Source organism: Lepus europaeus, chromosome 14, assembly GCF_033115175.1.
Source record: "Lepus europaeus isolate LE1 chromosome 14, mLepTim1.pri, whole genome shotgun sequence".
NCBI lineage: Eukaryota > Metazoa > Chordata > Mammalia > Lagomorpha > Leporidae > Lepus > Lepus europaeus.
The window spans coordinates 40,429,963-40,452,540 of record NC_084840.1 but is presented as its reverse complement, the minus strand read 5'-3'; the positions used below and the strand labels follow the sequence as shown (position 1 = coordinate 40,452,540).

The following is a 22,578-nucleotide window of genomic DNA, read 5'->3' as shown; positions in this document are numbered from 1 at the left end:
CAAATGGGGGTATTTACTTAACTCTTTAGCCTTCAGATTCCTCATTGATAATATTGGAATGATAACCCTTATAAGTCTATTTAGAGGTTTGGTCAAAATATATGTAAGGACCTGCAGTTGTTTAATAAATAACATCATTAATATCTAGTGAGTCTGGGTCAGGCATTCACCATATGGGACTGTAACTGGCCCTCAACCAAAGACATGAAAATCCGGAAATATAACCACTAAATCTCACTGCTGTAAAGCAACAGTTTTGCTCAGTTCTGATTTCTACTTTGGAACCCACTTCATCCTTTACTGAAAAATGAAAGCAGGTAGGAAAATACAGAGAAAAATGCATATGATAAAAAAAAAAAGGTTTGTAGAAAGTCTCCTTATCAGCACTTAATAGTATCTTGCCAGAGTATTGAAGGTTAACAACACAGCTTCTCCCTAATGGTCTATACTAGCCATAATGCCTGCTTTCAGCAGGCTGTGAACACCACATAGGCACAGTTTCCCCCAACTTGTTTTAACCTATGAAGGAATCAGACCTCTTGAGTTTACAGACTGAAGACCAGAAGGCAAAACTTTTCCTGAGGCCAGGTGATGACCCAGAGCTACAGTGAGTCCCAGGTCTGCTCTGCCCCAAGTCACTTTCTCCAGATCTGGGCACCTTGAAAAAACAGTCTTTGCAGGAAGCCCAAACCTCTGAATCCAGAACCACCCTTCTTACCTGAGTCGTAGTGGATTGTTCTAGTTCTCTTCAGTTTTCCAAGTGGTTTATACTCTGGCTCAATACTTTGGAAAGATCTGCATAAAGGTTTTAAGCTGAAATGAATCAGAGTATATGATTTTTTTCTATTGAGAAATGTTGCTGGAAGGCAAGCATCTTTTAAAGAGGTTACAAAACTATACCACAGGGGAAATCATGCTACTTTTAAAGAACTAAAAAGCAGTGTTTAATAATTAAAAGTCACTTTGATACAGTAAGGTAGTAAATGTGAGCACTTAAGTACAACCTGGTGGATATCTAATTATTAGGACTGAGGACAAAATCTTCAGCAAAACTAAAGCAAAATTAGATCTTTGCACTTGCAATGCAGAAAAGTAGGTTTCTATACTTAACTATTAAGTAATACAGTGGCACCTTCTAGCATTCAGGTAATACTTCAGGTAGCTTCCCCTTCTTTATTTAATGGGGTTTACTTTTATCTTGCAAGAATCTCAGAAATTTTACCTTTTTGCATTCGATCTATGAGCTGGAAGCTGAGGCAGAATGGAAATAAAACTCAAAGGGCACAGAAGATTTGAAGGTGCTCTACCTTTTTTCAAGGTCTCACTGCCAAATGCCTCTTTCGGCCAGCTTCCCAGAAGCTGTTAGGGTTATATGTAACATACCACTTGAAGAAAGCCGTAAGCTTTCAACCTGACCTCACCCTGTATTAGGTACAGAGCTGTTCTCTGGATCGCCATCCAAGCAGACCTTTCCCAAACCTCTATTCCATTACCACTCTTTTCTGCAGTCATTTCTATTGTTGTCTTTGGCTAATCTTTTCAAAGGGAGGTCAGCCTCCACCTACGTACTAAAGGAGAGCTGCTTGACAGAGATGCAGGCTGGGGGTGGGGTGGGGTGGATATACATTTTAACATGCAACCCAAGTGATTCTTATGCATTCAAGTTTAACTCCATAGGCATATTGAAATCTCAGCTGTTTTAACATGAAGTCTCTAGACTCTGTTGCCTTCAGTCACCATCAAGTCTGTAACTTTCCCTTCACTGTCAAATATTTTAAAGAACAGTCTTCTCTCCATATTCTGTATTTCCTCAACTTTTTACTCAAACAACTGAAATCTGGCTTCTGACCCACAGGTTTACTGAAATTGCTCCGAATAGACATGAGTAATTGCCAGGGAAACAGGACACTTCCAAGCCCTTACATTATTTGATTTCTCAAGCAGGTGACATTGATACCTTCTGCTTTTCCTTTCCTTTGCTTCTCTCATGCAATTATCCTCAACTGCCTCTCCCTCTGCTCTCCATCTCTCTCTCTCTCAGAAAACATTTATTTAATAAATATAAATTTCGAGAGCAGAACTTTTGGATTATAGTGGTTTTTTTCCCCCCATAACCACCCTCCCACCCGCAAACTATTCCATCTCCTACTCTCTCTCCCATCCCATTCTTAAGATTCATTTTAAATTATCTTTATATACAGAAGATCAACTCTACGCTAAGTAAAGATTTCAACAGTTTGCACCCACACAGACACACAAAGTATAAAGTACTGTTTGAAGACTAGTTAGTTTTACTGTTAATTCTTATAGTACAGCACATTAAGGACAGAGGTCCTACATGGGGAGAAAGCACATAGTGACTCCTGTTGTTGATCAATCGAGGCTCTTGTCATGAGCTGCCAAGGCAATGGAAGCCTCTTGAGTTCACAAACTCCAACCTTATTTAGACAAGGCCATAAGTTCTCTCTTCCCTTCAGAGAAAGGTACCTCCTTCTTTGATGGGCCTTTCTTTGCACTGGGATCACACTCAGAGATCTTTCATTTAGGTCATTTTTTGCCACAGTGTCTTGGCTTTCCATGCCTGAGAAACTCTCATGGGCTTTTTAGCCAGATCTGAATGCCTTAAGGGCTGATTCTGAGGCCAGAGTGCTGTTTAGGGCATTTGCCATTCTATGAGTCTGTTGTGCATCCCACTTCCCATGTTGGGTCATTCTCTCCTTTTTAATTCTATCAGTTATTATTAGCTTACACTGGTCTTATTTATGTGATCCATTTGACACTTAATCCTATCTTTATGTTCAATTATGAACTTAAAATTGATCACTTTAACCAGTAAGGTGGCATTGGTACCTGCCAACTTAATGGGATTTGGAGTCCCATGGCATGTTTCTAGCTTTACCCTTAGGGGCAAGTCCAAGTGAGCATGTGCCGAAGTGTATACATCTCCTCCCTGTCTTATTAACAGGGATCAATTTTCCATTGGTTTTAAACTCCTAAGAATAATTGTGTGTTAGAGTTCAACCAATGGTATTAAGTAGAAAAAGGAAATACTAAAAAGAATAAAATAGTAAGTTGTTCCTTGACAGTCAGGACAAGGGCTGATCAAGTCATTGTTTCTCATAGTGTCAGTTTCAATTCTACAGGTTTCCTTTTAGGTGCTCAGTTAGTTCTCACAGATGAGGGAGAACATATGATATGTATCCCTTTGGGACTGGCTTATTTCACTCAGCATGTTTTCCAGATTCCTCCATTTTGTTGCAAATGACCAGATTGCATTTTTTTTTTTTTACTGCTATGTAGTATTCTATAGAGTACATATCCCATAATTTATCCAATCTTCTGTTGATGGGCATTTAGATTGATTCCATGTCTTAGCTATTGTAAATTCAGCTGCAATAAACATTGAGGCGCAGATAGCTCTTTTATTTAACAATTAAATTTCCCATGGGTAAATTCTGAGGAGTAGGATGGCTGGGTAGTGTGGTAGGGCTATATTCAGGTTTCTGAGGAATCTCCAAACTGTCTTCCATAGTGACTTTACCAGGTTTTTCCTTTTTTTTTTTTTTTTGGTATCTTCTTCAATTTCTTTCTTTAATGTTTTGTAATTCTCATCATAGAGATCTTTAACATCCTTGGTTAAGTTTATTCCATGCCTTTCTTTAAATTTTTTGTTTTTTAGCTATTGTGCATGGGATTGATCTTAGTTCTTTCTGTTGCAGCATTGTCTGTGTATACAAAGGCTGTTGATTTTGTGTATTGACTTTATATCCTGTTACTTTACCAAACTGTTCTATGAGTTCCAATAGTCTCTTAGTGGAGTCTTTTGGATCCCTTATATAAAGAATCATGTCATCTACAAATAGGGATAGTTTGACTTCTTCATTCCCAATTTGTATCCCTTTGATTTCTTTTTCTTGCCTAGTGGCTCTGGATAAAACTTTCAGTACTATATTGAATAGCAATGGTGAGAGTGGGCATCCCTCTCTAGTACCAGTGGGAATGCTTCTAACTTTTCCTTATTCAATAGGATGTTAGCCGTGGGTCTGTCATAAATTGCATTGATTGGGTTGAGGAATGTTCCTTCTATACCCAATTTGTTTAGAGTTTTCATCATGAAAGGGTGTTGTATTTTATCAAATGCTTTCTCTGAATCTACTGAGATAATCATATGGTTTTTCTTCTGCAGTTTGTTAACGTGATGTATCACATTGATTGATTTGCAAATATTGAACCATCCCTGCATACCAAGGATAAATTCCACTTGGTGTGGGTGGATGATCTTTTCTGATGTGTTGTTGAAATCTATTGGCCAGAATTTTATTGAGGATTTTTGTATTTATGTTCATCAAGGAAATTGATTTGTAATTCTCTTTCTCTGCTGCATCTTTTTCAGGTTTAAGAATTAAGGTGATGCTGGCTTTGTAGAAAGAATTTGGGAGGATTCCCTCTTTCAGTTGTTTTGAATTGTTTGAGAAGAATGGAGTTAGTTCTTCTTTAATGTCTGGTAGAATTCAGCAGTGAATCCATCCAGTCCTGGGCTTTTCTTTGTTGGGAGGGCCTTTATTACTAATTCAATCTCTGACTCGGTTATGGGTCTGTTTAGGTTTTCTATGTCTTCATAGTTCAATTTAGGTAGGTTGTATGTGTCCAGGAATCCATCCATTTCTGAAAGATTTCCCAGTTTGTTAGCATACAACTCTGTAGTAATTTCTGATGACTATTTCTGTGGTGTTCGTTGTTACATTCCCATTTTCATCTCTAATTTTATTGATTTGGGTCTTCACTCTCTCTTTTTTTTTTTTTGGTTAGCTGGCCCAATGGTGTGTCAATTTTTTTCTTTGTTTTGCTGATCTTTTGTAATATTTTTTGGCATTCAATTCTGTTGATTTCTTCTCTAATTTTAATTATTTCTCTTCTCCTACTAGTTTCGGGTTTGGTTCGCTGTAGTTTTTCCAGATCCTTGAGATGTACTGATAGCTCATTTATTTGGTGCATTCCAATTTCTTGATGTAGGCACCTATTGCTATAAATTTTCCTCTTAACACTGCTTTTGCTGTATCCTATAAGGTTTGATATGTTATCTTCATTTGCTTCCAGAAAGTTTTTGATTTCTCTTTGATTTCTTCTATGACCCGCTGTTCATTAAGGAGCATATTGTTCAGTCTCCATGTGTCTGCATATAATCTAGGGATTCCTGAGTTGCTGATTTCCAGCATCATTCCATTGTGGTCTGAGATGCATGGTGTGATTTTGATTCTTTCAAATTTGTTGAGATTTGCTTTATGACCTAGTATGTGGTCAATCCTAGAGAAAGTTCCATGCACTGCTGAGAAGAATGTATATTATGCAACTGTAGGATGAAAAGTTCTATAGATATCTGTTAGATCCATTTGGTCTATAGTGTTGATTAAATCTGCTGTTTCCTTGTTGATTTTCTGTCTGGTTGATCTGTTCACTGCTGCAAGTGGAGCATTGAAGTCCCCCAATACTACTGTATTGGATTCTAAGTCTCCCTTTAAATCCCTTAATATATCTTTTAAATAGACCAGTGCCCTGGAATTAGGTGCATATATGTTTATAATAGTTACATCTTCCTGTTGAATTGATCCCTTAATTATTACATAGTACCCCTCTTTGTCTCTCTTAACAGTTTTAGTATTAAAGTTTATTTTGTCTGATATTAGATGGCTATGCCAGCTCTTTTTTGGTTTATGTTGGCATGGAGTATCTTTTTTCAACCTTTTACTTTCAGTCTGCATGCATCTTTGTTGGAAAGATGTGTTTCTTGTAAGCAGCAAATCGATGGGTTTTGTTTTGTAATCCATTCAGCCAGTCTGTGTCTTTTAACTGGAGAGTTAACATTTAACTGGAGAGTTTACATTCAATGTGAGTATTGATAAGTCATGACTTTGCCCTGCCATTTTTCCAAAGATATTTCTAATATATACTTTGAATTTCCTGTGATCTTTTATAGAGAGATTTTCTTCCTTTACTTTCTTTCATATTGATGACTGTGTTTCTGTGTTTCTGTGTGTAACACATCTTTAAGCATCTTTTGCAGGGCAGGATGAGAGGTGACAAATTCTTTCAATTTCTGTTTGCTATGAAACGTCTTTATTTCATCTTCATTCACAAATGAGAGCTTTGCAGGATATAATATTCTGGGCTGGCAGTTTTTTTCTCTTTGTATTTGGGCTATATCTCGCCATTCTCTCCTAGCCTGTAGGGTTTCTGATGAGAAGTCTGCTGTGAGTCTAATTGGAGATATTCTGAGAGTAATCTGATATTTCTCTCTTGCACATTTTAGAATCTTTTCTTTATGTTTCACTGTGGTGAGTTTGATTACAATGTGTTGTGGTGAGGATATTTTCTGGTCATGTCTATTGGAAGTTCTATGTGCTTCCTGTACTTGGACATCTCTTTCTTTCTCCAAACCCGAGAAGTTTTCTGCTAGTATCTCACTAAAAAGGGCTTCTAATCCTTTCTCTTTCTCCATGCCTTCAGGAACTCCTAGAACCCAAATATTGGGTTTTTTAATAATATCCTGTAGATTCCTGACAGTATTTTTTAGATTTCCAATTTCCTCTTCTTGTCTTTGGTTTGACTATATACTTTCCTGTGCTCTGTCTTCTAAGTCCAATGTTCTCTCTTCTGCCTCACTGATTCTGTTTTTAAGGCTCTCCACTGCATTTTTGATTTGTTATATTGAAATCTTCATTTCATTTTGATTTCTCTTCAATATCTCAATTTCATGTTCTATTGAGTTCTCATTTCATTTTGATTCCTCCTTAAGATTTCATTTTCATGAGAGAGATTTTCTTTCATGTCCTGCATGGATTTCAGTCATGTGTTTGCTTTTGATTACTTCTAAGTAATCTTATCAATTTTTTGAGTTCCATTTCTTGTATTTCTTCTAACTCATCGTCTTCATAATCTTGTATTGAAGTGTCATGTTCTTTTGGGAGCGTCATGTTGTCTTCCTTATTCATGTTTCTTAGAATGTTGAGTTTGTTGTTTGGCATATGTGGAGATACTTGTTGGTTTCTTTTTTTTTTTTCCCCCCACTGTGGTGGCTTTTATCGTACTATGACTCTGATAGATACCTTTGACTACTTGGCAGTGTGCTAGATGCTTTCTATATATTATCTCTGAATCATGTAGAAACCCAGTACTTTAGCATGAATACTTTTTTCTTGATTCAAAATGACCAGCTGAGAGAGGTGATCTGACCAATAACACATTACTAGTAAATGGTGGAACTAGTATTTAGCCCAAGATAAACTGACAATACCACGTGTACATTCTGACACACTGTAAACTAATGGAATCACTGAAAAAAGAAGAAATGAACAGAAGTTCAAAAATGTCACAACAGAGTTAGATTTTAAAATATTCAGACAAAGCTATTCCTTGTTTCTTATCTGAAAGCCCTTGCTGTGGTTTCAATATGATTTGGCCCCAAACTCATGCAGGACTTTAAACCTCATAAGTTAATGCTACTAAAAGTATGGAAATGTAACCCAGTTATGGTGTTTAGATGTGGCACCTAATGAGAGGTCCTAGGAACACAGGATGTGTGCTCATTCTCAAAAGAGGGTTGTTATAAGAGCCTGAGTTTGAGCCTAGCCTCTCTCTGCTTTCCAACTTGCCATGCAATCCTCTCTTCACTCACAATTCACTACTGCCATCCACCACCCTCATCAGAGGTCAAACCAATGGGCTCGCCTGTTTTTGGACTTGAACCTCCAAAGTTGTGAGCTAATATTTTTATAAAGTCAGATGCTTCAGGTTCTTCACTGAGGTAATGAAAAGCTGACTAATAAAGCCATTGAGGTAGCAATGGAAGTCCCACAAGGAGTTAACTACTCACATTTCTGTAACTTTATCCATTGTTGTGCCTAGTGGAATAACATTTGGATATGCATTCACAGGACAAATGTAGGTCAAGAAATCTTTAATCTAGAAAAAGGAAAACAAATGGGGTCAATGATCTGTAAAATGAAAATTAGAGGGTTAGAGGAAATAAAGGGAGGTTAAGGGAAAGAGAAGCAGAAATGTCTTATTGCCCTGGTTCTCAATACTGACTGCATGTTATGAGACCTCTTAGTCAAAAGAAATACCCAGTGACTGGGGAAAGTGTTTATTTGAATGGTTAAGATGCCTGAGTCCCACATCAGAGTATGTAGGTTTGATTCCCAGCTCTGATGCTCTCAATTTCAACTTCCTGCCAATGCAGACCCAGGAGGCAGCAGGTAATGGCTCAAGTAATTAGATTCCCATCACTCACATGGAAGACAAAATTACATTCCCACTCCTGGCTCAGCCCTGGCCATTGTGGGCATCTGGGGAGTGAACCAGTAGACTGGCACACTCTCTTTCACTTACACTCTCTACTTCTCAAATAAATTTATTTTTAAAAACATACCAATCCCAGACCTCACTCCCAAAGATCTTTTTAACACTGAGTTATAGTTGGTCTTGAGAATCACTACATTTAAATGTTCCCCTGGTGATTGTGTTCTACAGTAAGAGCTGATAATCACTGATTAATGAATGGTATTCAAAGATTTATGTTTTAATATCACATTAGTTTCTTTGTCCAAGAAGGTCAGTCACCCATATTTAACAAATTCTCTTTCAAGTGAGTTAGAATTTAGCTGAGTAATAACTATAATACAAGGAGTCTTCAAAAAGTTCATGGGAAAATGTGTATTATGGAAAAACTACACATGGATTTCAAATTTTTTCCACTAAAATAAACTTTATTTTTCCATAGGTTTTTTTTTTTGTAGCACCTTTTATATGCACAAGAAAACTATTCTAGAATTGCATTTCTGTCCTACAAATAATCAGTTGCAACACCAAGAGAATTACATATTCAGGGTTACTTGATTTGCTCTAATGATTTGTTCTTGTTGAGTAAAATACTGTGAGCTGGTTACAGTCCTAGAGGAGGATCCCAAACATTCCTTAGCTGTAAAAGCTTGTGCAGTGCACTGTGGCCAGCACATATTTCCTGGCAACTGCACCAGGCACACTTCTTTTGCTTCACAGGAAGGACCCCAACCTTTCCCACGATCCTGTGGTATCTGACAATTGAAAGCTGAGGTGTACCTAAAAGCCAGTGAAACACAGGCTTAAGTAGAACAAAAGAGCACACAGCATGAAACAGAAAGAAGTCCCCACATAAGCCAATAAGGCAGAATAGGCTTTATGGGCTCTTTATCTCCTGGTAAGAAAATGTTCCAGGACCAATGACCCTTCTTCTGTGTCTGGAAGGGGTTGAAAGATTGTACACAAAGGATTGCCTTTCCCAACAATTCTAAACAAACACAATTACATGTAAAAATTTCATGAATTCCTTCATTTTCTATAACACTCAGAATGCTAAAATAGAACTCTGTCAGTATTTCTCAACCAACTAATACATAATCTTGCTTTCCCTGTGTTTCTGTTTAAAGATACTCATTTAATATATATTGACTCATTAACATGAACTCAGTCATTAACACTGTAAACCCATGCCTGAGCAAAACTTATCTAACATAGAAATTTTCTCCATAGGGCACATCCTGCCTTCTTGTGCCAAAGACCACTAGTCAAGGAGCAGGCATCTGGTACAGTGCTTACGACACCCACATCCTGTGTCAGAGTACCTTGGTTTAAGTCCCAACTCTATTTCTGATTCCAACTTCCTGCTGTGTGCACCCTGAGAGGCAGGAGGTGATGGCCCAGGTAATTGGGTCACTGCGACCCCATGTGTGAGACGCAGATTAAGTTCTGGACTCTTGGTTTTGGCCTAGCCCACCCCTAGCTGTTGCAGGCATTTGGGAAGTGAACCAGCAGATGGCAGCACATGCTTTCTCTCTACCTTTTAAGTAAAATGAAGATAAAAACAAATTTATTTATTTTTAGAAATACACTAACCAGGACTTCAGTACTATGCACAGGGGTCATTTTAAATAGTGAAATCACAAACAAACAAACAAAAAAAACCACAGCACAGTGAACAGACTACAAAAATGGTATTTGCTTTCAGTATGAGAGCTGAAACAGAAGGCAGTGTGTTGCCTTCAACCCAAGCTGGTCACATGTATTCCGGGTGACTCGAATCCTTTTTTACTCTCTACATGTCCACAAAACAAAAAAAACTACAAGTATTCATCTTGCGGCTAAGGTAAATTTTATAGAGTGAGTAAATTCTAGCAAGTAGATAAACATGCAAACATTGAATCCATGAATAATGAGGATGGACTTTCTTAGAGAAAAATGGAAAGGAAATGAGATTTAAGGAGAAAAAGATATGCCCCTGGAAGTCAGGCAGTCTACTGTGAAGAATGAGGTTGCAGTCAAAGGACTGTGCATACGAGACCCTCTTACCTCACTGTAGGAAGAATGAAAAGAAAAGCAAGCTCTGTATGAACTCTCTCCAGTCCTAAAGGGAAATACAAACCAAATTTAAGTTACTTAGGAAAACTGAGTTCTAAACTTTAACTCTTCGCGTTTAGGCTATTCCAGTATGAAATCACCATATTTTCAGGAAGTCTTGGCACAGAAGTGAAAATCTGCCAGAAATTGAAATCTGTTGTAGACATGCTGAACAGGCAAAGTTAAGAAAATGTTGCTAAGGCGCATTAGCATCATGATAACTTGTCTGGTCCACCAAGGGCTTCCATTCTGTACAACACCAATTTACAACTTGGAGATAAGCACTCTCCAACCACTTTATCTACCTAAGTAGAGTAACCCCTAGGAGAGATTGGCTAATGGTATTGGGGTAAGTCTGGAAGCAACATCTGTCCAGTGCAAATGAAGTTTAAATCTAAGAAATTTTATTTTCCACTTTTATAATATATGCTCTTGGGCGTAGGCTAGACTGTGTTACATTAAACTAAGTCAGACAATTTATCCCAAAACAAGGTTCTTGCAGAAGACCTATGACCCTTCTTTCTCACCTCACAATTACATTTGTTTTTCTGGTTCTTTCTCCAAACCACATGGTAGATGGCTTAATGCTGATTGTGTGAAGTGGAATTCTATTTCTGGAAGTAATTCCACAGGGTAATTTGTTCCAATGAAAATATTCCTCTGCCTACAAAAGACAATTAAAAAAACAATTGTACTTTTTCAACAAATATATTTGTATGGCAGGTCTCAAAAACAAATGTAGATAAGTTTTCAGACACAAAGAAGAAAATATAAGGATGGCTAGTTAGCCTACTGATTAAGATGCTTGCATCCCACAGCAGAATTCCTGGGTTTGGTATCCAACCCTGGCTCCTGACTCCACCTTCCTGATAATGTAGATGCTAAGCACTGACAATAGCTCAAGTAATTGGATTCCTGCCAGCCATGTAGGAGACATGGATTTCATTCCACTTCTTGGCTTTGGTCTTGGTCCTGGCTCTTCCCTGGTCTTTGTAGTTCACTTGGGGAGTGAATCAGCAGCTGGAAGACGTGTCTCTCTCTCTCTCCTCTCCCCAGTAATTAATTTTTTTTAAAGTAGACTTGAGGAAACAGATAATTCCAAGTTGAAGAACATTCTATAAAACAAGTGACTTGGATCTTCAAAACAATCAATGTGAGGAACAAAAACAAAGGTTACATACTCAATCTACATCCAAAGAGATGCTTTAGGCCTGACTGAATGCAATGCATGACCCTTAATTAAATCCTGGATGCTTTCACTCCCCTTTCCCTACAAGATGTGAAGGACACTATTGGGACAACTGGAGAAATTTGAATATGGAATGTATGCTAGCTATAGTGTCAATATTTCTCAAGGAGGAGAGTCATCTTGTGGTTGGTTATACAGGAGAATGTTCTTGTTCTCAATAGTTAACATACTCAAGGTTTTAGAGCAAAATGCCATGAAGGCTGCAGCTTACTCAGTTTGGGGTAGAGGGGTTGGCTACAGGGGAAGAAAACAGGGCACAGTATCAACAAATTGACGAACCTGGATAAAGCGACTACGTGTTGTTTGTGCTAGTCTTACAACTTTACAGTTTTAAAGTTTTTCAAAATATAGTTGGAGAAAAGTAACAATAAAAGTGTTTTTGAAAGTTGAAAGATAATGGCATGATTTTTCCAAAGACATTGTTTATAGATACAGATCCTTCAAAACCATTAACACTCCACTACTGAGAGTGAGACAGGATTCTACAAGCTCTGAACCTATCAATCAATATTTTTAATGGCTACAATGACCTAAGAAATACCTTAAGCCTCTAGAAGTAGTTTCAAGAAAAGTAGCCATGTGAAAAAACACACAACAATAGTAATTACAAATTAAGCTACTTTGTGAGATGGGAGAAAAATTCAGAGTAAAACTAAATTTTCTTGGACATGGAGTCCAAGACTACAAGTCAACCAGACAAAAGAACCAACAGCTTATATTTTGTGTCTACATTATTTTCATCAATCTAGAGTTCATTGGTTGCAGGCATATATACAACTACACAGACAAATGCTCCTCAACTTACAGCTCAATAAACCCATCTAAGCTGAAAATATCTTGGGCACTTACTACGCCTAAACTACTGAATATCACAGCTTAGTAACAGCACACAGTGGAGTCTCAGTTGTATCCCTTCAAGTTCACAGGATTGACCGATTTCAAATTGCAACTTACCTGTAATTCATTTTATAATGCTACCATAGGACATCCTTCTGTTATTAAATGCTGGAGGAAGGGCTTCCATTTTGAATTTCCCTTTAACTTTTTTTTCCCTTTTAATTATTCAGCTAATTAGTGATCTTCAAACCCAGAGGCAGAGAGAGGTCTTCCATCGCTGGTTCACTCCCCAAATGGCCACAAAGGCTGGAGCTGGGCTTCTCTGAATGCTGGCACTGCAGGCAGAGGCTTAAGCAGCTAGGCCACACTGCTGGCCCCTCCTCTAAATTTTAAAGCATTAGCACTCAAATGCCCAGTACTTTTGTTTAGCAAACACAGCATGCATTTACATTACAATGGTAATATTCCCTCCATCAGTCAAAAACATTAAGTTGCTTGACCCTTATAATAAAGTCTAATTTTAACAAAAACAACAACAAAAAAATAATTCTTACCTGTAGCATGGAATGCTCTACTTGAAGCCACTTTAAGAGAGCTACAAGGTAAGAAATTACTTTTGATGATTGGTAAGCTAAAATCCCGATATTTACAACAAAATGAATGCAACTGAGGAACATTATGCTAAGTGAAATAAGCCAGACCTAAAAAGACAAACACCACATGTTTACTCTTATTTGTGGTAGTAAGTATATAGAGTATAAAAACTGTGGATGGCGGCTGGTGCTGTGGTGTAGCAGGTAAAGCTGCCATGCCAACATCCCACATGGGCACCAGTTCCAAGTCCCAGCTGCTCCACTTTGGATGCAGCTCCCTGCTAATGCACCTGGAAAAACAGCAGAAGATGGTCCAAGTACTTGGGGCCCTGTACCCATGTGGGAGACCCAAAAGAAGCTCCTGGCCTCGGCTTCAGATCAGCCCAGCAAGCTGTACTCAATATGCTTATCTGGGGAGTGAACCCAGTGGATGGGAGCTATCTCTCTCCCTCCTCTCTCTCTCTCTCTCTCTCTCTCTCTCTCTGTAACTCTATTTTTCAAATAAAATAATAAAGCTTAAAAAGAAACTGTGGATATCATATAATTCAGTATATGGTTATAAGGAGGGTTTCACTGACTCATACCATGTAAATGACAATAGATTTTCTTTCTTACATTTAAAAAAAGAAGAAATGGAGGGGAATAGTGAGGACTCTTATGGTACTGGTCATGCTTTGTTCTTAACTTTGGTATTGGTTAGGAATGTGATTAGATGACCAAAAACAATTTATCTGTACATTTACGTACATTTCTTATGTACATATACACGTATATGTATATATACACACGTGTATACTCATCTGTATATATACACACATATATATATGTATATATATGTACACACACAGTATTTCAATAAAACATTAAAAGAAAATCCCAAGGTTAGCACATACAACTTGCTTCCTATAGTGCTGGCATCCCATATGAGCACCAATTTGAGTCCTGGCTGCTCTATTTGCAATCCAGCTCCCTGCATATTTATACCTGGGAAAGCAGCAGAAGATGACCCAAGTGCTTGATCCCCTGTTCCCATGTGGGAGACCCAGATGAAGCTCCTGGCTCTGGCCTGCCCCAGCCCTGGCCATTGCAACCACTTGGGGAGTAAAGTAAACCAGCTCTCTATCTCCGTTTCTCTTTCTTTAACTCTGCCTACAAATAAATTAATAAAAATTTTTTAAAAAGGAAAGATATGAAATTATTTGATACAAAAGAAAGAAATTCCTTTTGATGATCAGTAAGCTGTATAACTTGAATTTGTGCATTTATTTCTTTTGTGTGTACATACATGTATATATTCATATTTATACATACATACAGATGGTCCTTGACCTATGATTTTTCAGCTTCATGATAAGCATTCAGTAGAGATTGTACTTTGAATTTTACTTTTTCCTGGGCTAGCAATATGCAGTACAGTTCTCAGTACAGGATGCTGAGTGGCAGCTGTAAGCCACAGCTCAGTTTGTTTTTTAACGTTACCATGGAACACAGCAATATTCAAAATCGGACCATCAATACATGTAACTACTTCAAATTTTAAAGGAAAGTTATATCTATTTATCTCAAATGAGAATCAAAATACAGTGTATGAACATGTACATGTCATAAGTTTCAAAAATAAAAATTGGAATGTGAATGTTTCCTTAAATTATAAGCTTTAACATTTAACTTCATTATAAATAAATCTACACTTTCAAATGTGCATGAACAGACTCATTAAAACTATGAGGATCCAGGCCGGCACTGCAGCTCACTAGGTTAATCCTCTGCCTGCAGTGCCGGCACCCTGGGTTCTAGTCCCAGTCGGGGCACCAGATTCTGTCCCGGTTGCTCCTTTTCCAGTCCAGCTCTCTGCTGTGGCCTGGGAGTGCAGTGGAGGATGGCCCAGGTGCTTGGGCCCTACACCCACATGGGAGACCAGGAGAAAGCACCTGGCTCCTGGCTTCAGATCGGCGCAGCATGCCGGCTGCAATGCGTCGGCCGTGGCGGCCACTTTGGGGGTGAACCAATGGAAAAAGAAGACTTTTCTCTCTGTTTCTCTCTGTCTAACTCTGCCTGTCAAAAAAACAAAAACAAAACAAAACAAAAAAAAAAAACCTATGAGGATCCATGTATATAACTAGTTTTTTTTATTAAGATTTATTTATCTGTAGGACAGAATGACAGAGGGAGAGATGCCAGTGTGGCAGGCAGTGGCTTAACTGGCTGTGGCATGATGCTGGCCCAAGTATTCAGATTGGTAAAGGGAGGAGCCTCCAAATGGAAGGTCTGAAATTCCTTATCTTCCCAAAATTGTACTTTCTGTCAGTCTCACAAACAGTCCAAGGGCATGTACTGAATCATGTACCTTTGGATGCCGACACGCATGGATCTGGGTGCTGCGATCTGTTGTGAGATGATGGAGAATGTCCGGCATGTTTCTAAACATGTCCAGCCTATCCACGTGAACCTAGGCAAATAACAGAAGCAATGTATATCCAATAAATAAGTTGTCAAGGGTAATTATTCAGGGCAAAGCAAACTTTCTCTTTCTTTGTGTAACTTCGTTTCTGGGGACTTCAACGCATATTAGTGTCCCGCAAGGGTGTCAATGGGCAAAGCTGCAGGCCAGACAGGGTGACTGCCTATTGCTGATGGCACTGAAAAATCAGAGACTCAGTTTGCAGATCTCATCTGATCATGCTAATACTGTTCCGCAGTCTTTCAGAAGTCATCCAATTAACATTTATTGTGTGCCTATTCTATGACAAACTTTATTCTCAATACTGGGTACTTACTTAGCAGTGAACAAAGCGGACAAAAAGATATCAAGAATCACCTCCTCTTACACACACACCTGTGACATGTCATGGAGCATCAGCTGGAGGGAAAGAAGTCTGGGCTAGGAAGCAGGGAACCAGATCACCCTCCTACCAGATGCCCTTTCACCAGGCTGAGATGGAGGGTAGGGGCCAGTGTTGTGGCGTGGTGGGTAAAGCTACCACCTGTGACACCGGCATCCCATTTGGGCACTCGTGTCCCAGCTGCTCCACTTCTGATCCATCTCTCTGTTAATGGCCTAGGTAAAGGGCCCAACTGCTTGGGCCTCTGCATGGGAGGCCTAGATGCAGTTCCTGGCTCCTGGCTTTGGCCTAGCCCAGCCCCAGCTGTTGCAGCTGTCTAGGGAGTGAACCAGTAGATGGAAGATCTCTGTCTCTCCCTCTATTTCTGTAACTCTGACTTTCAAATACTAAATAATCAAAAAAGAAAAAAAAAAGATGAAGGGCAGATGCAGAAAAACCAATATTAAAACCTGGGCCACTTTCAGAATTTTAAAGCTAATACATTTGAAAGCATTAAAGCCAATGTGTCATTTTTATTAAAGCTTATTTTCTGGGTACTTCAAATTAGAAGGATTTCTTTTGATAAAGAGTTATTTATTTACTTGAAAGGCAAAATTTACAGAGAGAGAGGGAGACAGAAAAAGAGAGAGATCTTCCATATACCAATTCACTTCCCAAATAGCTACAACGACCAGGACTGGGCCAAGCCTGAGTTAGGAGCCTGGAGCTTCTTCTGGGTCTCCCACATGGATGTGGGGGCCCAAGGATTTGGGCCATCTTCTACTGATTTCCCAGGTATATTAGCAGGGAGCTGGATCAGAAGTATAGAAACCAGGACTTGAACTGGTGCCCATATGGGATGCTGGCATTGCAGGCAGTGGCTTAATCCATCATGTCACAACACCAGCCCCTAAAATGAATTGTAATAATAGGATTATGGAATGGCAAATAAGGAAGGAATTTTTAAAAATTCGAATGCAGATATCTGGGGCTAGTGCTATGGCATAGCAGATAAAGCTGCCACCTACAGTGCTGGCATCCTATATGGGCACTGGTTCAAGTACCAGCTGCTCCACTTCCAATCCAGCTCTCTGCTCTGGCCTGCGAAAGCAGTAGAAGATGGCCCAAATGCTTGGGTCCCTGCATCCACATGGGAGACCCAAAAGAAGCTCCTGGCCTCAGATCGGCAAGCTCTGGCCATTGCAGCCATTTGGGGGAGTGAACCAGCAGATGGAAGACCTCTCTCTCTCTCTACCTCTGCATCCCTGTAATTCTCCCTTTCAAATAAATAAATAGCCGGCACTGTGGCTTAACAGGCTAATCCTCCACCTTGCAGTGCCGGCACACCAGGTTCTAGTCCCGGTTGGGGCGCCGGATTCTATCCCGGTTGCCCCTCTTCCAGGCCAACTCTCTGCTGTGGCCCGGGAGTGCAGTGGAGGATGGCCCAAGTCCTTGGGCCCTGCACCCCATGGGAGACCAGGAGAAGCACCTGGCTCCTGGCTTCGGATCAGCGAGATGCGCCGGCCGCAGCGGCCATTGGAGGGTGAACCAATGGCAAAAGGAAGACCTTTCTCTCTGTCTCTCTCACTATCCACTCTGCTGTCAAAATAAATAAATAAATAAATATTTTTTAAAATGCAGATATCTGAATAACTTCTCATTTGATGTCTGCATAACAGAATTATGTCAAACTGTTTTGTGACTGATATTAAGTACAAAAAAGATTAAAAAACATAATTGTGACCCATTCTATTTGCTACCTATTTACTAATGACCCATAAAAAGTAATAGTGATTTCATTTTCTGGGTTCTCAAAGGAGGACAGGAGGAAAAGGGGTAAATTCTGAGATATATAAAGAGAGGTATAGAAAGTATCAGCCCTAGAAAAATTTAAATAAAACAAAATTTTAAAAAAGTATCAGCCTTGAAATCAGTGTTGTGGTACAGTGGGTTAAGCCACTGCCTATGCTGCCAGCCTCTCATGAATGCTGGTTTGAGTCCCAGTTACTCTGATTCTGATCCAGCTCCCTGCTAATTCACCTGGGAAAGCAGTGGAAGATGGCCAAGTGTTCGGGCCCCTGCCAACTCTCATGAGACCCACATGAGATTCTTGGTTCCTGGCTTTGGCCTGGCCTGGCTCTGGCCATTGGGGAGTGAACCAGTGGATGGAAAATCTGTGTGTGTGTGTGTGTGTCCCTCCCTCTCTCTAACTCTACCTTTCATATAAATAAAAAATTTTAAAATAAGCTTAAATAATGTATCATCCTCACAAAAATCAAGATGATTGTAAAAGTAGCCAGAGAACACTGCTGATATCCCTTAGTCCAAAACTTCACTGTCAGAGTGACCGTAGCTCACAACAACTTATAAACCAGGAAGAGAGGAGTTGGTAGGTTCCAAACACAGAGCAGGTAAGGAAAGAGAAAGGCTAGTTTATGATGTGATTAGTTGATACTATGTACATGTGTGGAAATATTGCATTGTACCCCCCAAAAAATTCCATGTTAATCAAAAACATCTAATAAAATAATTTTTTAAAAGACTTATTTGTTTGAAAGTCAGAGTTACACAGAGAGAGGAGAGGCAGAGAGAGACAAAGAGGTCTTCCATTTGCTAGTTTACTCCCTAATTGGCTGCAATGGTGGAGCTGTGCCAATCTGAAGCCAAGAGCTGGGAGCTTCCTCCAGGTCTTCCCACTTGGATACAGGGGCCCAAGGGCATGGGCCATCTTCTACTGCTTTCCCAGGCAGAGAGCTGGATTGGAAGTAGAGCAGCTGGGACTTGAACCGGCAGTGATATGGGATGCCATCACTGCAGGCGGTGGCTTTACCTGCTATGCCACAGCACCAGCTCCCAAAATAATTTTTTATAACTCACTGGTCTTCCCTTTTTTCTGATCTGCAAAGGGGTAAATGGAATTAAGACAGGGCTCACTTGGAGAACTCAGAGGTCACCACTGAAGGCCTCTCTCCTGTCACCCCCCAAGGACTCTAGAATAGTAGCTTCCAGTCTTTTCCATTCCTCATGCCACTAGTTATTGAGTAAACAAACCGGGAAATGACAAATGGGTGCTGTCTTTGTATTTGCCAAGAGAGGGCATGAAGAACAAACACAGCAGATGGTAGATGTAAGTCTACGTATGGGCACATACACAATCTATTATTGCTGTGATTTTAATTTGAAAGCTGTGTTAACACCATAAAATCTTCCTATATTTTATGAAAAGCAAGTCCTTCCCAAAATGGAGAATCTGCAACTTTACACTAATACGTTTGGACAGGACTTCAGTAAGGAAGAAATAAGGAAAGAACAACTTAGTAATTAAGGACTTACCAAGAAGGAAAGGATAAAGGGAGAGAAGAAAGAAAATGGAAAAATTTTTGAAATTTCAAATGAAGAAAAACGTTTTTGTTTTTGTATTTTTGTTTTTTGACAGGCAGAGTGGACAGTGAGAGAGAGAGACAGAGAGAAAGGTCTTCCTTTTTGCTGTTGGTTCACCCTCCAATGGCTGCGACGGCTGCCACACCGCGCTGATCCAAAGGCAGGAGCCAGGTGCTTCTCCTAGTCTCCCATGCGGGTGCAGGGCCCAAGCACTTGGGCCATCCTCCACTGCACTCCTGGGCCACAGCAGAGAGCTGGCCTGGAAGAGGGGCAACCGGGACAGAATCCGGCGCCCCGACTGGGACTAGAACCTGGGGTGCTGGCGCTGCAAGGCGGAGAATTAGCCTATTGAGCCACGGTGCCGGCCGTTTTTTTTTTTTTTTTTTTTTTTAAGATTTATTTATTTGAAGGTCAGAGTTACACAGAGAGAGGAGAGGCAGAGAGAGAGAGGTCTTCCATCCGATGGTTCACTCCCCAGATGGACACAACAGCCGGAGCTGCGCCAATACGAAGCTAGGAGCTTCTTCCAGGTCTCTCACATGGGTGCAGGAGCCCAAGGACTTAGGTCATCTTCCACTGGCCTAGGCATCTTCCACTTTCCCAAGCCACAGCAGAGAGCTGTATAGGAAGTAGAGCAGCCAGGACTCGAACCTGCGCCCATATGGGATGCCGAGCACTGCAAGTGGTGGCTTTACCTGTTACGCCACAGCACTGGCCCCAAAACAATCATTTTTAAGATTTATTTTTTATTCATTTGAAAGGCAGAGTTACAGAGTTAGAGAGAGAGAGAGAGAAAGACAAAGAGGTCCTCCATCCACTGGGTTCACTCCCCAAATGGCCACAATGGTTGGGGCCAGACCAGGCCAAAGCCAGGAACTTCATCCGGGTCTCCCATGTGGGTGCAAGTGCCCAAGCACTTGGGCCATCTTTCACTGATTTCCCAGGCATGTGAGCAGGGAGCTGGATAGGAAGTGGAGTAGTCAGGACTTGGACTAGTGCTCATATGGGATGCTGGCACTGGAGGCAGCAGCTTAACCTGCTACGCCACAGTGATGGTCTTCCATTTTTAAAATTATATAAAATGCACTTTAGTAAAGTTAAGTTCTTGGCACAAGTTTGTTAGGTGGGGAACTAGATTAAAAGGTAAAGAATGAAGAAGAATTTAAACATTTAACCAGTTCCAAGACTTCATTTTGTTCAGTCATTATCCAAAATCTACTTTCTCTTTAGGGACAAAAGCACAAGTTGCATTCTTCGTGTGAACACTGTGGGTAGGGGCTTCCTCCTTAGCAGCCCCCTCACACAATGTGGGCTCTGCTGCTCTGCACCCCAGAGTCCAGCACTGAGCAGCTGGGAGGAACCATCTGGAAGGCAGAAGTGAAAACTCCCTCCCACTCTGATACTGATCCAATGCTCCCAGGACACTGTTCTTCACACATTGTTGACAGTGACCCACAGTAAGAAGCAGGATTCCCACACAACCCGGTAGACATATACATATGACGGTACTTGAAAAAGTTTGTGGAAAATGGAATTAAAACATTCTGGTACAGGGGCCGGCACTGTGGCATAGTAGGTTAAACTTCTGCTTGTGGCACCAGCATCCCATGTGGGTGCTGGTTCGTGTCTGGGCTGCTCCTCTTCAGATCCAGCTCTCTGCTGATGGCCTTGGAAAGCGGTGGAAGATGGTCCAAGTGCTTGGGCCCCTACACCCATGGGGGAGACCCAGAAGAAGCTCCCGGCTCCTAGTTTCAGATCAGCTCGGCTCTGGCAGTTGCACCCATTTGGGTAGTCAACCTGTGGATGGAAGACCTTTCTCTCTGCTTCTCAAATAAATAAATAAAATACAAAAAAAAAAAAAAAAAAAAAAAAAGAAAGAGAAAGAGAAAGAAAGAAACAGAGAGAGAGAGAAAAAAAGAAAGAGAGAGAGAGAGAAAGAAAGACAAAGCCTTTAAAAAAAAAAAAAGAGAGGGGCCAGTGCCGAGGCTCACTTGATTAATCCTCCACCTGTGGTGCCGGCATCCCATGTGGGCACCGGGTTCTAGTCCCAGTTGCTCCTCTTCCAGTCCAACTCTCTGCTGTGGCCCGGGAAAGCAGTGGAGGATGGCCCAAGTCCTTGGGCCCCTGCACCCACATGGGAGACCAGGAGGAAGCACCTGGCTCCTGGCTTTGGATCGGCGCAGCACTGGCCATAGCAGCCATCTGGGGAGTGAACCAATGGAAGGAAGACCTTTCTCTCTGTCTATAATTTTACCTGTCAAATTAAAAAAAGAGAGAGAGAGAGAGTCTGAGGGGCCTGGTGCTGTGGCGCAGCAGGTTAAAAACAGCTTGCAGTGCTGGCATCCCATGTGGGTGCCTGTTCAAGTCCTGGCTGCTCCACTTCTGATCCAGCTCCCTGCTAATCGCCTGGGAAAGCAGCAGAGGATGGCCCAAGTCTCTGGACCGCTACACCCATGTAGGAGATCTGGAGAAGTTCCTGGCTCCTGATCAGCTCAGCACTGGCCACTGTGGCCATTTGGGGAGTAAACCAGTGGATGGAAGACCTCTCCCTCTCCCTCTCCCTCTCCCCCTCTCTCTCTCCCCCTCCCTCTCCCCCTCTTCCCCTCTCCCTCCCTTTCCTCCTCTCCCTCCCTTTCTCCCTCTCCCCCTCTCCCTCTCTCTCTAACTCTTTCAAATAAAGTTTTAAAAAAAGTTCATTAAGGGCCAGCGCTGTGGCTCTATAGGCTAATCCTCTGCCTTGTGGTGCCGGCACACCGGGTTCTAGTCCCGGTTGGGGCGCCAGATTCTGTCCTGGTTGCCCCTCTTCCAGGCCAGCTCCCTGCTGTGGCCCGGGAGTGCAGTGGAGGATGGCCCAAGTGCTTGGCCCCTGCACTCCATGGGAGACAGGAGAAGCACCTGGCTCCTGCCTTCGGATCAGCGCGGTGAGCCGTCCGCAGTGCACCGGCTGCGGCGGCCATTGGAGGGTGAACCAATGGCAAAAGGAAGACCTTTCTCTCTGTCTCTCTCTCTCACTGTCCACTCTGTCAAAAAAAAAAAAAAAGTTTATAAAAAAAAGATAAATCTTGAAAATCCATGTGTGGTTTTTTTCATAATATGTATTTTTTATGAAATTTTTGAAGATGCATCAAATGTGTCTATTCCCCAAGTAGATCTCAAAATTATCAATAACCTCACTGCAAGCAATAAATTCAGACCTCTCCCTGTCTGAATTCATTTTCTGTGCTCATCATAATCACTAAATTTATCTGAGGACCCACAAGTTGGCAGA

At 40.9% G+C, this 22,578-nt stretch overlaps 1 protein-coding gene across 1 annotated transcript in view; it reads right to left on the bottom strand.

The window, feature by feature from the left end:
• The window catches only part of DCLRE1C (DNA cross-link repair 1C), a 59,286-nt gene that overhangs the window by 19,648 nt on the left and 17,060 nt on the right, over positions 1–22,578 (bottom strand). Inside the window, 5 exon segments of the mRNA XM_062210487.1 lie at positions 719–813; positions 7,871–7,959; positions 10,381–10,435; positions 10,956–11,092; positions 15,455–15,556. Coding sequence (XP_062066471.1) covers positions 719–813; positions 7,871–7,959; positions 10,381–10,435; positions 10,956–11,092; positions 15,455–15,556 — 478 coding nt within the window.